The sequence below is a fragment of the Callospermophilus lateralis genome, chromosome 2, assembly GCF_048772815.1.
Source record: "Callospermophilus lateralis isolate mCalLat2 chromosome 2, mCalLat2.hap1, whole genome shotgun sequence".
NCBI classification, from domain to species: domain Eukaryota; kingdom Metazoa; phylum Chordata; class Mammalia; order Rodentia; family Sciuridae; genus Callospermophilus; species Callospermophilus lateralis.
In genome coordinates, this window is record NC_135306.1 from 150,766,746 (window position 1) to 150,784,258 (window position 17,513).

General features: G+C 34.6%; 1 protein-coding gene across 2 annotated transcripts in view; it reads left to right on the top strand.

Moving 5' to 3' along the window:
- The window catches only part of Fchsd2 (FCH and double SH3 domains 2), a 241,908-nt gene that overhangs the window by 154,815 nt on the left and 69,580 nt on the right, over nt 1–17,513 (top strand). Inside the window, exons 9-10 of one of the 2 annotated variants that reach the window (XM_076846669.2) lie at nt 4,919–5,041; nt 17,177–17,272. In XM_076846669.2, coding sequence (XP_076702784.2) covers nt 4,919–5,041; nt 17,177–17,272 — 219 coding nt within the window. The remainder of the gene's footprint in view (nt 1–4,918; nt 5,042–17,176; nt 17,273–17,513) is intronic. The other variant, XM_076846670.2, reaches the window with a different exon arrangement.

A 17,513-nucleotide genomic window follows, 5' to 3' on the forward strand; every position in this document is an offset into this window, starting at 1 on the left:
TTTTCTTACTATTTTGCATATTTACCATTATGGGTTTTGGTTCTAAACTCAACTGATTTTAGAAATAAAGCAGATAGAATGAGTAGAGGGTAGAGTTAAGGTGAATGGATAACAGGTGATGTGCAGCTAGCTAACTGAAAAGAGCATGGCTACTGAAGGCATTCAAATTCAGGTGTTTTGTTTTTCAAAAACACCATTGGACCATTAAAATATATTGCTGTTTACGGGTCCCACTGTTTCTCAGCCTAAATATTACAGAATTCTCCTTTTTTAAGAATTTGTATTAGGTAGTCAGTCACAAGTTTGGCGTTTTTTGTTTGTTTGTTTTGTACTAGGGATTGAACCCAGGGATGCTTAACCACTGTGCCACATCTCTGGTCCTTTTTTAAAAAAAATATTTATTTATTTTTTGAAACAAGGTCTTACTAAGTTACTGAGTAGCTTACTAAGTTGCTGAGGCTGGCTTTGAAGTTGTGGTCCTCTAGCCTTAGCCTCTTGAGCCAATGGAATTACAGATGTGCACCACTGTACCCAGTTTGACTGTTTTTTTAAAATGTACATTTGGTTAAGTTACCTACCAAATTTTTCATATGGAAAACAACCAAGGAACTGATATTGTCAGGTTAATTCAGTATTTGTATAAACCTTGAAAGAATGCTTTCAATTTCTGAGCATTTTTAAAAAGTTTTATGACTCTTTACACAGGTCTCTTTGAACTAAAATTTGTGCACATCTGCTCAATTTGAAATTGAACAAGTGTACTTTGAGAACATTCTTATGTCTTAGTTAAATGTTTAAATGCTAGACAAGACACAGACGCATCTTTACTATGCATGTCCTTATCAAACTTTTATAGTTATGATACTTTTACATTTAGCATAAACGTTAAATAGTTCTTCCTTCAAATTTATAAGAATAGATGCAGCTTTTGGATTACATTTTATTCATCTCTGACATAAAAAATTGTTGCCTTAAGGTATTAGATCCACTTAGATAAAGGAGTATTGAAAAGCAAACTATTAATTTTATTTGCAATTATCTATGTGAATCAAGGGTTGTTGATTTTTTTTCCTTTTAATACAACCAAAACATACAATTTAGATAAGGTTGATATAAGCTACAGTTGTCATTCATTCATCTTTAGTGAGGATTCTTTTGATTGCAGGTAACAAAGACTCAACTCAAAGTAGCTTTAAAAATGGGAATGTGTTGGCTACTGTAAACAAATCACAGAAGAGCTTGCTTTAGGAACTACCCTATTCCAGGACACTGCCCAGATCTCTCTCTCTAGTCCCCCTTGCCATCTTTACTCTCAGATTTCTCATCACAGCTTTTCTTTATGAGTTGTTTTAATTCTCTCCTACACAAATATGAATAAATATCTACAAGGTGAGAATAGTCATGTGGTGTGAAAGATAGGCCATTTTGGACTTGTTGCGTCTTCTATCCCAGGATGCTCTAATTTAGATCAAGTGCCTGCCTGTGCCCAGTAACTGCAGGCAGAGAGCAGGGATATTAAGTTCTGCCTTGCATTACCAGCTTGGTCTTAGGAGCTTGCCCCTATGCTCAGGGAAGCAGAATCTGTTCTGGGAAGAAGGAAGCATGCAAAGTCATGTATCATGCCATGGGATTCTACATCAGATGCTATACTATAAAGTTTTGAAAACACTACATTAGACAGAATTTTGTGAGGTCAGTTACTTATGTGTCTTTTCCAAAATTTTGCTAATTATAACATCATTAGGCTTAAATTTTTAGTTATGAGGTTCTGTGTGGGTGCATTCTTCTTCAATCCTGTGAATTTTGATCCATGTGTTATTTGTAGAACAAATATTTATTGAGCACTACTAATATGTCAGTCTCCATAATTAGCACAGAAGATGTAGTGATGAACAGACAGGCATGATCTCTCTTCCATGTAGATCCCAAGGAAAGACAGACAAATATTATAAGCATGAGGTAACATGTTATGAAGCAGAAAGAGAAATACCTTCAGGAAAAAAAAAAAAAAAGCTAAGAAAGAGAAGAGAGATATCCAGAGTAGATAATGATCAAGTGAAGTTCTTCAAGATGAGTAAGAGTGAGCCAGAAAGGGAGGGCTGAGGGTAATCAAGGCAGAGGAAAGCTTGTGTGAAAGCTCAGGGAGTATTGGTGGAGCTGAAAGATGTGTGTTGTACAGAAAGTGTAATGAGGAAAATAATTAGAGAGTAATTAAGTGAGGAAGCAAAAGACATAAACCAAGTCAAATCATGTAGTCCATGATAAAGAATTTTTTAAAAGCATCCTAAATGTGATAGGTGGCGAGTGGACAGTGTTGAGCAGTCAAGTAAAATAAGTAGTTTCAAAACATCCTCCTGATTTTAGTGTGCAAGTGGGTTAGTGAGAAGGGACAGCTGTGTGCAGGGCCACAGGAGATTGTTACAGTGGTATAAATGAGAAGTAAGAAAAGGACTTTGAGGACTGCGGGGTTAGCTCAGTAGTAGAGTACAGGCTTTGGAAAGTATGAAATCCTATGTTTGATTTCTAGGCACTGCAGAAACAAACAAAAAACTTTTTTTTTTTTTTTTTTTTTTTTTTTTTTTTAATTTCCAGTTTCTTATCACTTGGACCCATAGAGCTAGCACAAGACCTAGGCATAGTTGGTACTCAGTATTAAGGTCACAAGAACTGTGTGTGTGTGTGTGTGTGTGTGTGTGTGTGTGTGTTTTTCACCTTAAAATGCATGTCACTCTTTTAAAAACTCATAATGCTTGTTTTATCATTTGCTGTATGTTAAAAAAAAAAAAAAAAGACTTCAGTGGTTCCTGCAAACACTTTATCGCTACCCACTACCAGCATTTCTAAGCCAAAACCTTTACGTCAGAAGTTAAATGTTTCTATTTTTTTTTAAAAAAGTTTATAAAAAGCATGTCTTAAGGTAGGGATTTTATTCCAACTTAACACCAGCAGTTTCTGGTCATATTACATAACAACATGGATATTGTATTAAAGATATCTGTGCTGCTTGTATTTCAAGTGCTTGATGGTGCCATCTAGTGGTCTAATCACTTCAAAAGGTGAATATTTGCTATTTGGGGACAGAATTTTTTTAAAAAAATCAATTTTATAAAAAAAAGGTTAATGCAATAGCCAAACATAAGATACCAATGGAATTTAATATAAAACCTTTGTTGAGTATTCTTATATGTATCACCAAAATACCTTCAGAAAAAAAATAGCTAAGCAAGAATGTATCAAAATTTAAAGCCTTCATTTATCAAAAGTCACCAATCAAGAAAGTGAAAAGACAGCTTACAGAGTGGGAGAAAAATATTTGAAAATTACATATCTTGCAAGAGTCTAGTATCCAAAATATGTAAAGAATGTTTAAAATTCAACATCAAAAAGACAACCCAATTAAAAAATGAGTCAAGGACTTGAATAGACATTTCTCCAAAAGACATATATATGGCCAATAAGCACATCATTGCATTAGAGAAATACAAACCAAAGCCATAGTGAGATACCATTTCCCAACCACTAGAATGGTTTTCATAATTTTAAAAAACAAAATACCAAAACCAAAAAATAACAACTGTTGGCAAGAATTTGGAGAAATGGGAATCCTCATGGACTGGTGGACAGGTGTAGCCACTGTGAAAAATTGTTTTAACAGTTTCTCAAACAGAAAAATAGAGGATTACCCTGTAACCCAGCAATTCCATTCCTAGGTATATTCCTGGGAGAAATGGTGTCAGAGTTAAATGGAGAGACGAATCTCCAAAAGAAAAAAATAAGGTTTTATTTAGGAGTAATAAAAAAATAAGATTGCAGTCCAGGATACCTGTACACAGGCCAGGATGGCCTTTGATATGTCCAGAAAACAAAGGAAAGGTTAGTGGTTTCATTGGACAGAGGAAATCTATGAAAATGCAGACTTAATGGAGGTGATTTCGCTGGATTAGCCTGCCAGGGAAGTTCCTGGAACAGTCATTAGAAACCTAAGTGTTTCCCATGACCTCTGGACTCTGTTTTAGATATGAATGACAAGAACATTTTCATTTGTGTGCTCAATCTCCATACAGGTGTTCAAACAAATGTTCATAGCAGCATTATTCATAGTGGTGGAAAGGGAATGAATTTTTATCAACTGAAGAAATGGATAAACAAAAGAGTACATCCATATGGTGGAGTATTATTTAGCTGTAAAAAGGAATGAAATATTATTACATTGATGGACCTTGAAACATTATACCAAGTAACAGGATCCAGGCCAAATATTATATGATTTCATTTATGTGAACTGTCCAAAATAGTCATAGAGATAGAAAACAAAACAGAATCTGAGTCATTTTTAAAAAATACTTTTATTGTTTTTTCTCTGACCTTCCTTTGGTAAGTATATGCTAACTAAAATGGAGGAGATTTTTTATTGAGTAACTGTTCCTGGATTCTTTGCTTTTATTATTGTATTAAATGTCTGTGCCTCCTCTGACATAAAGTATCTAGAGAAATTGTAACAAGCAGATGAGTAAAGATCAGAAACCAGAAGTTTTTGTCTCCATGTTATGTTCTGTTTCACTTTCAGCTTTACCAGTGTTGAAATTTACCTTTTTAAAAATATCTTTTTTTAGTTGCAGATGGACACAATACATTTATTTATTTATTTATTTATTTAATGTGGTGCTGAGGAGCCACAAAACTAGCCCCTGGATTTTACCTTTTGTAGTTGCTTTTTTATTAGAGAGATTCAGCATTTCTCAAGTGATTGTTAACTGTTTATATTATTCTTACTCAACAGTCTATATCCTGTGCATTTATTATTAATAGATTTTAAACTGAACTTTCATACTTTTCTTGTAGACATAGAGGTATTATGTGTCAACTTTATCACAACTTTTTTTTTTTTTTTTTGCTTTTATTTGCACCTCTATTCTAGGCTCTCGATGGCAATGTGTATGATCACCTCAAGGATTATTTAATAGCCTTCAGCCGGACTGAGCTAGAAACATGCCAAACTGTGCAGAACACATTCCAGTTTTTGTTAGAGAACTCCAGCAAGGTAAAGTACCTTCACTGCAGTGGGTGGTGTTAACCATTTCAGAATTCAACGTGTTTTTGCTACAAACAAAACAAAGAAACTAATGTAATACTAGAAGAATGCTTAAAGGACAACTGTCTGGAGACAGCATCCTTCTAACTCATCCACAGGGGAACAGAAACATCCTCCTACTTCAGATTGAATACTACAGTATCATGGTTTTTGACATATGCTGTCATTCTTCAACACTAGTCTTTTCATTTAAAAATACTGATCTGTCAACTTTGCTCACATGTCCCAATGTGTGTAGAAAAAATATATGTAATTTCTTTTCTTTAGGTTCTAATAGAGTAAATTTTTTTGTAGTGGAACTATTCTTTTGAAAGATTAATTATTCTTGTGATTAGTAAATGTTATATTCTTCCTAATAAATGAAATACATAGTAAATGTTTCCTGACTGAGTGCATACATTTATAAAAATGTATGTGTTTTGTAGCTGCTGCTTTAAAAGATCATGTTTAATTCTCTTTTTTTTGGCAGGGGAAGTGGGAACTGACTATATCTTTTAGAAACCATTTGTAAAGGGATCAGAGTATCCATCTTTGCATGACAGTATCCAAAGACGGGAAAGAAAAGGGGCACAAACTTTTTATCCTCCTTATGTATATATTCTTTTCAATATACCAGAGTTTTAATGATCTATTAGAAAAACATTAGAAATGCAAAGGTGATGGGGAAATATAAACATTACTACCCTGGTACTATAAGTCTTGTCATATGTCTATTTTGTATATTCTTAACCCCCAGAATCCAAAAAAAAAAAAAAAAAAAAAACAGAAGGATTCATATGTAAAAAGAAGGATGGATGGATAGATAGATAAAAGTGTGTGAAAGAAAATGAAGTAAAATATTAATTGCAGAATTAAAATGGGTATCTAGGTGTTCATTATCTAATTCTTTTTATTTTACTATGTGCATATTTTAAATTTTTCACAAGAAAATGTTGAAAAAAAAGTCTGTAAAAGCATCTTGGCCAGGCTGGGGATATAGCTTAGTGGGAGAATGCTTGCCTAGCATGTGTAAAGCTGTAGGGGCCAGGAAAAAAAAATACTTTTTGGTCTTTTTAGTTGTACATGACAGTAAACTGTATTTTGACATATTATATATACATGGAGTATAACTTTCCATTCTTGTGATGTGGAGTTAACACTGGTCGCATATTCATGTATAGACATAGGGAAGTTATGTCTAATTCATTCTACTGTCTTTCCTATTCTCATGCCCCCCTCCCTTCCCTTCATTCCCCTGTATCTAATCCAATGAACAGCTATTCTCCCACCCACCCCATTGTGTGTTGCATCCACATATTAGAACATTCAGCCTTTGTTTTTTTGTGGTTGGCTTATTTCACTTAGTATGATAGTCTCCAGTTCCATCCATTTACTGGCAAATGCCATAATTTCATTCTTCTTTATGACTGAGTAATATTCATTGTGTGTGTGTGTGTGTGTGTGTGTGTGTGTGTGTGTGTGTGTAATCACATTATCTTTATCCATTCATCTGTTGAAGGCACCTAAGTTGGTTCCATATCTTAGCTAATGTGAATTGAGCTGCTATAACCATTGATGGGGCCACATCACTATAGTATGCTGATTTTAAGTCCTTTAGGGATATGCAGAGGAGTAGGATAGGTGAGTCAAATGGTTGTTGCACTCCCAAGTTTTCCGAGCAATCTCCATACTGCTTTCCAGAGTGGTTGCACCAATTTGTAGTCTATGAGTATACCGTTTGCCCCACATCCTTGCCAACATTTATTGTTACTTATATTCTTGGTAATTGCCATTCTGACTGGAATGAGATGAAGTCTCAATGTAGTTTTAATTTACATTTTCTCAATTGCTAGAGATGTCGAACATTTTTTGTTCGACATCTCTAGCAATTATATTTGTTGATTGATTGTGTTTCTTCTGTGAAGTGTCTGTTCAGTTTCTTAGCCCATTTATTGATTTGTTTGTTTTTGTTTCTTTTTTCTTTTCTTCTTTCTTTCTTTCTTTTTTTTTTTTTTTTTGTTAAGTTTTTTGAGTCCTTTATATATTCTGGAGATTAATGCTCTATCTGAGGTGCAGATGGTAAAGATTTTCTCCAATTCTGTAGGCTCTCTCTTCACATTCTTTATTGTTTCCTTTGCTGTGAAGAAGCTTTTTGGTTTGACAGCATCCCATTTAGTATTGATTTTATTTTTTGGGCTTTAGGTTCCTAACTCAGCATGATGGAGATTTGTGCCTGTTTTTCCTTCCAGTAGGCACAGGGTCTTGCCAAGGTCTTTGATCCACTTTGAGTTGAGTTTTATGCAGGGTGAGAGGTAGGTGTTTAATTTAATTTTGCTACATATGTATTTCTAGTTTTCCCAGCACCATTTGTTTTTGTTACTATAGGTCTGAGTATAATTTAGGTTCTGGTATTGTGATGCCTCCTGCTTCACTATCTTACCAAACTAAGGATTGCTTTGGCTATTCTGGGCCTCTTATTTTTCCAAATGAATTTCATGTCTGCTTTTTCTATTTCTATGAAGAATGTCATTGGAATTGTAATAGGAATTGCATTAAAATGTGATTCTGCAATCTGTATACGGGGTAAAAATGGGAGTTCATAACCCACTTGAATCAAATGTATGAAATATGGTATGTCAAGAGCTTTGTAATGTTTTGAACAACCAATAATAAAAAAAAAGGAATTGCATTAAATCTTATAGCACTTTTGGTATGGCTATTTTGACAGTATTTATTCTGCCTATCCAAGAACATGGGCGATCTTTCCATTTTCTAAGTCTTAAAGGAAGCATCATAACTTAATTCATTCTATGTAGTGCTTAGTTTCTGACCATTTACCAAATCCTTTTTATTCATTGGTCCATTCAGGTTTTCTGCTTCTTTTTCAATACATTTTGGTAACCTGCATTTTCTAAACACTTGTCTATTTCAGTTGTTACCAGACTTGATGGCATAAGTTTCTCATATGCTTTTTTGCCTCTGGTTATTTCTCTTTTTATTTCAAATATTGCCTTGCTTTCTTATTTTGATCTAACATACCAGTCCTTTATTCATCTTTGCCAGAACCAGCTTTTGTTCTGCTTCCCAATGCTATGTCCCTGAGTTTTACCTTTATCTACATTATTTCTTTTTTTAAAGTTTATGTTCTTGTCTTTCTCAAGCTTATTTTCCTATTTAGGACCTTTATTTTCAGTCTTTCTGTTTTCAAGTAAACCCATTTAAGGCTAAAAAATTTCTCCCTCTGTGATATGTAGGGCTTTTATTGTTATTTCTATATTAACCCATGAATTATTTAGAAGTGAATTTTACAGTTTGCATTCAGTGCAACTATATGGTAAGGTGACATTTTTCATTTCTAATTTTATTGGAAAACATTTTTTATTCATATTTTTATTCTATCCTTTTAAACTTTTTTGAAATTTCTTTTTCCAAGAAAAAGTTAGCTTGGGTACAGTACTGGTAGTTTAGAAAACATGGTTATAACAAGTCGCTAATATTGTACACACACCTAATTTCCTAGGATTTTCTTTAGCACATCTACATCTCATACTGTGAAACCCATGTCATTGGTATTAACATGCTCATCTGATGGAGAGGAACACAGACTCAGGTAGTTTATATGACTTGCCCAGGGTCACATGCACATAGTGCTCTATGTATTTTTCTACTGTGTTATACTATGCTATATTATTCCTGTAGTTTGTTACTTTAATTTAAAATATATTAAGAATTTATGAATTAGTTTGGATACATAAAGAGATAAGCTTTCATTTTGTGCCTTCCCTAATGTGAGTGTTTTGTTCCCCAGGGATGAGCAATTAATGAGATGCTCTTACGTTTATGGTGAAAGTGGTGGGAATAAAATTTTAACAAGAATGATATATCCGGGAGAGGCTCCCTTTTGTTCCAAGTGAGAAAAGCTTACACCTACAAGTTTTATGCCTTGTGCTTTTCTGTTATAAAGAGCTTGTTACATGACTCTTGTCAAACTGCTGAAGGCAACTAGGTGATTTGATAACCTACTGGGAAGTTTGAAAGTCTTTAGGTTTTTTTACTGTACATCATTATTACTCTGTCTTCTGAGGTAAAAATCTATTTTTCTAACATGTCTAAAATGTAACATATTCCCAAAGATATTTGGGGGGTAATTCATACTGACATAACACTATAATTGTTAAGGTGCTGTCTATATCTTTCATCCTCTAAATGAAAACAGCTGGGTCTAGGAGCTTTTATTAAATTTTAATTATTTATGAAGCTTGCTTTTCTCCTTAATATTTTATGAAATGCTTTGTATGTAACTGAAGCAGATGTTGTCATAGATTATTTTCTCTGGGATCATAACTCTAAAACTAGCTCTACTGGCCCTAATAGTTTATGTGTGATTGTTTTCTGTCTATATAAAGAACTCCTACTGATGAATAACATAGCTCTTTGAACAAGTCATAAAATAACAATGTTATTCTGTATTTCTTTTGAAAGTTAAATTCTCTAATATTACCAATCTTAATACCTTAAAGATTAACCAAAAAAGTAAATTTAATAAAATAAGGTGAAAATCACTTGATCACTTTAGTAGACACAGAAAAAACATTTAAGAAAATTCAACCCCCTTTAATGGGTTGAAAAACTCAGCAAATTAGAAATAGAAGGGAACTTCTACACCTTGATAGTTTTTGTGGAAAACCAGATTTAATATCATACTCAATGATAAAAGACTGAAAGGGTTTCCACCCTAAAATCAGGAACAAAATGAGGATGCCTGCTTTCACTCCTGCTATCCACCTTTGTACTAGAAGTCCTAGCTAGAGCAGTTAGGTAAGGAAAAGGAAAAGAAGAATTAAAAGACCTCTGCTTTCAGATGACATGATTATATGTAGAAAACTATAGAATTCGTGTAATTACTACTATAGCTAATAAAATAATTGAGCAAAGTTTGATCTTGTGGGTACAGAATCAAACACAATAACCCATTGTGTTTCTACACTCTATTAATGATAATTCTTTTCCAAAAAGAAAATTAAGAAAACAATTGCAGTTATAATAGTATCCAAAGAATAAAATACACAGGAAACAAAATTTTTTTAAAAGAGAGAGAGAGAGAGGATTTTTTTAAAAAAATATTTTAGTTTTTCGCAGACACAACATCTTTGTTTGTATGTGGTACTGAGGATCAAACCCAGGCCGCACGCATGCCAGGTGAGCGAGCTACCGCTTGAGCCACATCCCAAGCCCAGGAAAAAATTTTTTTTGACCAAAGACATTGAAGAGTAAAAACTATAAAACACTGCAGAAAAAAAGAACTGAATAATTGGATTATAATAAATGTTTGTGGATTTGAAGCTTTCATATCGATAATTTTTAATATCTTCCAAAATGATCTACAGATTTAATGCAATCCTGTCAAAATTCCAGTGACCTGTTTTGCAGAAATGGAAAAGGCACTCTTCAATTTTACATGGAACTGTAAGGAACTTTAAATAACCAAAGCAACATTGAAAAGGATAAACAGTTGGAGGACTCACACTTCCAAATTTCAAAACATACTACAAGTAGAGTGTGGTAGAAGCATAAAGATGGGCATATAAATTAATGAAATAAAATTGATATTCTAGAAATAAAACACATGTATCTGTAGACAATTGATTTTTCCACAAGGGTATTATGACCATTCAAAGACAAAAGAATAATATCTTCAACAAAAGTTCTGGGACAAGTGCAAAAGAACAGAGTTGAAATAAGTCGAACCTCTGATGCACAAAAATTAGCTCAAAGTGTATCAGTGATCTAACTATAGGAGAAAATATAAAAGTAAGTCTTTATTACTTTGGATTTAATAGTGTATTCTTAGATTTGACATCAAAAGCATAAGACTAAAAATAGGGCTAAGAATACAGCTCAGTGATGGAGCACTTGCCTAGCATGTGCAAGGCCCTGAGTTTGATCCCCCAACATGGAAGGAAGGGAGGGAGGGAGGGAGGGAGGAAGGGGAAAGAAAGGAAAAGGAATGAAAGGAAAAGGAAAGAAAGAAAGACGGGCGGGCTGGAGTTATAGCTCAGTGGTAGAGCACTTGTCTAGCATGCGTGAGGCTAGACACTGGGTTTAATTATCAACCGCATATAAATAAAGAAAGGTCCATCAACAGCTAAAAACATTTTAGAAGAACAAAAAAAGAGAAATTAAAAAAAAGAAAAAAAGCAGATAATTGTACTTATCAAATTAAAAACTCTTAACACATCAAAGGACACTATTCAGGAATGTTTTTTAAAAAAGACCCAAAGATGGAAGAAATGTTTGCACATCTGATATTTAAATTTATCTGTTAAGGATTTTATAAACAGATTTATATAAAGGACTCTTACAACTCAACAACAAAATAACAATTCTTAAAATGGGCAAAAGACCTGGGGCTGGAGTTGTGGCTCAGTGGTAGAGCATTGCCTAGCATGTGTGAGGCCCTGGGTTCGATTCTCAGCACCGAATTTAAATAAATGAATAAAATAAAGATCCATCAACATCTAAAAAAATATTTTTAAAAAAATGGGCAAAAGACTTGAGTAGACATTTCCTCTGAGAAGATGTACAGGCAATAAGCACATGAAAAAACGTTCAGCAATTGTTGGTCATTATGAACACACAAATTAAAACCACAGTGAGATATCATTTTCTGCCCACTAGGATGGCTTTAATAATTTTTTTAAAAAGTTAAACACATAGTTACCATATGACTCAACTTCTGCTCCTAGGAATACACTTAAGAATATTGAAAACTTAAAGTATTAAAACAAAAAATTGTACATGAGTGTTCACAGTAGCATTATTTATAATAGTCAAACAGTGGAAATAACTCAAATGTTTATCAACTAGTAGTTGAGTAAGTAAAATATGGCATGGTATATCCATGCAGTGAAATATTCTTTGCCCATAAAAAGGAATGAACTACTAATAAAACAAACAGCATGCATGTTACAGGAAAAAAAAAATACCATAAAAAAATATAAGATGATATTGTTATTGGCTGAATTGTGGCCCTCGGAAATTTCATGTTGAAATCCTAACCCCTAGTACCTCATAGTATGACCATATTTGAAGATAGACTTTTAAAGATAAAATTAAAATAAGGTCATTTGGGTGGGTCTAATCCAGTATGACTAATGTCCTTATAAGAAGTTGAGAATTATAGACATTAAACAGGCACAGAGAGACCATATGAAGATACCAAAAGAAGGTGGCAGCTCTAAGCCATAGAGAATGGCCCACAGTAAAAACCAACCCTGCCAGTATCTTGATCTTGAACTTCTTTCCTCTTGACCTCTAAAGAAATCTGTTTCTGATATTTAAGCTCCCCAGTCTGTTGTACTTTGTTGTGGCAGCCCTAACTACTTAATGCAGATGCTTTCCTTGTTAATAATCAAGGAAAGACTGGGATTGTGGCTCAGCGGTAGTGCACTTGCCTAGCACATTCGAGGCCCTGGGTTCAATCCTCAGCACCACATAAAAATAAACAAAATAAAAGTATTGTGTACAACTATTTTTAAAAAATAATAATAATCAAGGAAATGAAAATTAAAATCATCATGAGATTCCATTTAACCTGTCAAAAATAAATGTAGACAAGCATGAATCTTAGCAAGACTATGTATTAACAGAAACATGCTGCAATTTGGAAGACCCAATTTGAAGATATTTGGGCACAAGGGAGTCTTGTGGTGATGGTTCAGTTTAGCATCGGGACTATGGTTTGTGGTTAAATGAAGCTACACATGTGCATAGAGCCATATAAATGAACATACCCAAAGGAGTAAGTGTATAATTGGTGGAATCTAATAACCTTTATGGTGTATACCAGTGTCAATTTTCTAGCTTTTTATTGTGTGATAGCTATGCAGGATGCTGACATTAAGAAGTACACAGGAGGGCTGGGGATGTGGCTCAAGTGGTAATGCGCTCGCCTGGCATGCTCGGGGCGCTGGGTTCGATCCTCAGCACCACATAAAATAAAATAAAGATGTTGTGTCCACCGAAAACTGAAAAATAAATAAAAAAAGAGAGAAAGAGAAAGATCTTAAGAAGTACACAGGACTCCTTTGCAACTTTTTTCCATTTCCTTGACTAGAAATCTGAAATCTTGGGGCTGGGGATGTGGCTCAAGCGGTAGCGCGCTTGCCTGGCATGCGTGTGGCCCGGGTTCGATCCTCAGCACCACATACAAACAAAGATGTTGTGTCCGCCGAGAACTAAAAAATAAATATTAAAAAAAAAATTTAAAAAAAAAAAAAAAGAAATCTGAAATCTTAAGTGTCAGCAAGCTGTACTTCCTCCAAAAGCTTTAAGGGAAAAACAATTCCTTACCTCATTGGGTGTCTGTGGCCACATCACTCCACTCTCTGCCTCAGTGGTCACATTGCCTTCTCCTTTTGTCTGTGTAATTTTCTTAATATCTTTTGTTTTTTGAGAGAGAGAGAATTTTTTAATATTTATTTTTTAGTTTTCAATGGACACCGCATCTTTATTTTATTTTTATATGGTGCTGAGGATCAAACCCAGCACCCCGCGCATGCCAGGCGAGCGCGCTACCACTTGAGCCACATCCCCAGCCCTCTTAATGTCTTATCATTGGATTTAGGGCCCACCTAGGTAATCCAGCATGTTTTTATCTCAGAATCCTTAATTACATCTGCCAAAACACTTTTTCAAAAGGAGGTAACATCCACAGATTTCAGGGATTAGGACATGGGCATATCTTTTGGGAAGTTACCTTCAGCCCACTATAAATGTTAATATCATAAAAAGAGGCAAGTCAGGGCAAACCTTCTCATGAAAGTAAAGCCTACCTTGCCAAAACAAACAGAAACAAAGCAGATCCAAACAAACACAAACCTGAATCTAATTAAGCCTCTAGATTCAAAAGCCAATTTAAGGAAAAACAGGAAGTAAAACATTCCCAGGATGCAGTCAACAAAATTCAGACTCAGAAACTCAACAAAAAAAAACCTGGGCTTCTTCAACAATTGAATTGATTGCAAGAGAGGAAAAAGGAGGAAGAAAGAAATTTACAGTGTATGTAAAGAATATCATCTTAAGCAACATCAGCTTTCCCTCACCAGATTCTCCCCACCACTCCTCACCCCATCTCACCTCTTCAGTCAGGATTCAGTATCATCTTCTTTGCTCTCCCTGTATCCTCTATGTGCTTCCATATTGTGCTTTAGCTGTGTAACCTATTTAGTTCTCCCAGCTTCCACATTATAAGCAACATCCAGTTGCGCTCTGGGGACTGACTTTATTTGGATCCTAATTCGAAAAACTTTTTTAAAGAATAGGGAAATTTGAACACTAATTGATATGTTAGTCTTGTAAATTTTAAACTGAATGTGTTTTCTTAAGACCCCTATTCTTTTAGATAGGATATTGAAATGTTTATAGATGAGATTGAAGTAAGTCTGGGACTTACTTCAATATAATTAGTGACAGAAGAAGTAGATGAATTTATAGATGAAACAAGATTGTCCATGAGGGGATGTTTTTGAAAACTGGGCCATGAGCACATGGAGATACATATTACTATTATCTCTACTTTTATGTGTGTTTTGAAATTATCTATAACAAAAAGTTTAAAGTCTGTAAGAATTGACCTGTCCAGTCTGCCCTTGCCCCACCCATCATAGTGCTTGAGGATTTGTTTGGCTAGTGATCCTCCCAGCTTTTCTTCATGGTAATGAGTGAGGCTTTGAGGGCTGGATCATTAGCTTTCAGTTATTCTAGCTTAAAATTAGAACCCAAGAAAAGAACAAAATACATTTCCCTTTGAGAATACGTTTTTTCAGTGAGTATTCCTTGACCAGAACCTCCCCATCATCCTCACCCCGTCTCACCTCTTCCATCTGAATTCAGTATCACCCCTTTTGCTCTCCCTGTACCTTCTGCGTACTTCCACAGTGTATTTGAACTGTGTAATCTATTTGGTTCTTCCAGTTTCCACATTCTAAATTACTGGAAGATACTAACCCTATTTGCTGTTTTGTTCATCTGTGGATTCCCTTGTCACTCCTATACTTAACGTTGGACCTGGTAAGCTCTATAAATGGATGATTGAATGGGGGGGAGGCAAGCAGTGGAAAACTGGGATTGCACTTGTAAATAAAATATAAAACACTACATTATCCTCTCAAGTAGTCCATCCTTTTCCCAGATTTCCAAGGTAAAACTACAGAACTTTTTTGAACTTTTTTTCTTCTGCCCATCCTCAGGCAGAGCTGCTAATGAGGTGTAACGCATTGCACATGAAAGATGAGTAACCAGTGCAGAAAAATGCAATTTGGGTTTCTGCATAATCAAATGTTGCTTATTTCCATTTTTTCCCAGAGCATATAATTCATTTTCAGAGACCATCTTTCTATGCTGTTTATTTTGCTGTTCTATGTATATTCCTTTTCAGTCTGTCTTCTGAATTATTTGTTTTAATTAGTTATACATGACAGTAGAATACATTTTGATATACATAAATGGAGTATAACTTTTCATTCATCTGGTTGTACATGATGTTATGATTACAGATGATGTAATCATATATGCACATAGGGTAATAATGTCCAATTCATTCTAATGTCATTCCTATACCCATGCCCCCTCCCCTCCTTTCACTCCCCTCTTTCTAGTTCAAAATACCTCTATTCTTCCCCCTCCCCCATTGTGAATTATTATCCATATATCAGAGAAAACATTTGGCCTTTGGTTCTTTGGGATTGGCTTATTTCACTTAGCATGATGTTCTCCAGTTTCATCCATTTACTGGCAAATACCACAATTTTTTATTCTTTAAGGCTTGGTAATATTCCATTGGGTATATATACCAGTTTCTTTATCCATTCATCTGTTGAAGGGCATCTAGGTTGATTCCATAATTTAGCTGTTGTGAATTGAGCTTCTATAAACATTGATGTGGCTGTATCACTGTAATATGCTGATTTTAAGTCATTTGGGTATAAACCTAGGAGTCGGATAACTGGGTCAAATGGTTGTTCCACTCTCCACACTGCTTTCCATAGTGGTTGCACCAATTTACAGCCCCACCAACAATGTATGAAGTATACCTTTTTTCCCACATCCTCACCAACATTTATTGTTGCTTATATTCTTGATGATTGCCATTCTGATTACTCCAGTAAGATGGAATCTCAGTGTAGTTTTGCATTTCTCTTAATTACTAGAGATGTTGAACATTTTTTCATATATTTGTTGATTGACTGTGTTTCTTTTTCTGTGAATTGTCTGCCCATTTATTGATTGTGGTGTGTGTGTGTGTGTGTGTGTGTGTGTGTGTTAAGTTTTTTGAGTTCTTTATATATCCTGGAGATTAATGTTCTATCTGAGGAGGTGTGTTTGATAGATCTTTTTTCCATTCTGTAAGCTCTCTCTTCATATGCTTGAATGTGAAGAAACTTTTTAGTTTGATTCCATCCCATTTATTGATTCTTGATTTTACTTCTTGTTCTTTAGGAGTCTTGTTAAGGAAGTCAGGTCCTAAGCAGATGTGGCAGATATTTGGGCCTACTTTTTCTTCTATTAGGCACAGGGTTTCTGAGTGTATTTTAAGATCATGATTAGAATGCAACCTACTGGGAAAAAGTACAAGAAATTTTCTGGCAATATCATTTTGTGCTATAGATAGGATTATCTTGCAGTTTCCTAGTGAATGGCAGTTTGTAAAACAGACTTCTAAGAGCCCATCAAACTTCAGAGTTTGGAGAAACTAAGAAACCAGTATGCTCCCTTCCCTGTTCACACACATACACACCCATTACACAGGATAGCTTTTCATGACATTTTGCTCTCTTAAAATAGTGCATATTGTTTAGTCTTTAAATCTGGGCTAGTTGCTAAACTAGTACTTTCAAATTTAAACTCTTGAGAAAATAGGACATAGAAGTAATAACTCTTATCTTAAAAAAAAAGGCATAACATTATCATTTCCTTTTGATCACATAGTGTTGGATGATTTCTCATTTGTATAGAAACCAGCTGAGTAAATCTTAGACTTTAGAATGTAATTACTGGACATTTTAACCTTATTCAAGACTTAAAGATATCTTATTTTCTCTCTAGGTGGTACGGGACTATAATCTTCAGCTGTTTTTACAAGAGAATGCTGTATTTCACAAACCTCAACCCTTCCAGTTCCAGCCCTGTGACAGTGATACTGTAAGGGGAATTCAGATTCTCTTATCATTTTTTTAAATTATATTTGTGCTTACATAGTTATCATCCTTGGAATAGACAGGGAGAGCTGAGTGTATCTCATTAATTTTGTAACAACACTATGAAGATGTAGAGAAACCATGACATTTCTTCTGTCTACCATGTAAGGAACACACCCAGTGTCTTTATACTAACAACTTCCTACTGAATAAGATGAAGTTATGAAACAAAAGTAATGAAAATC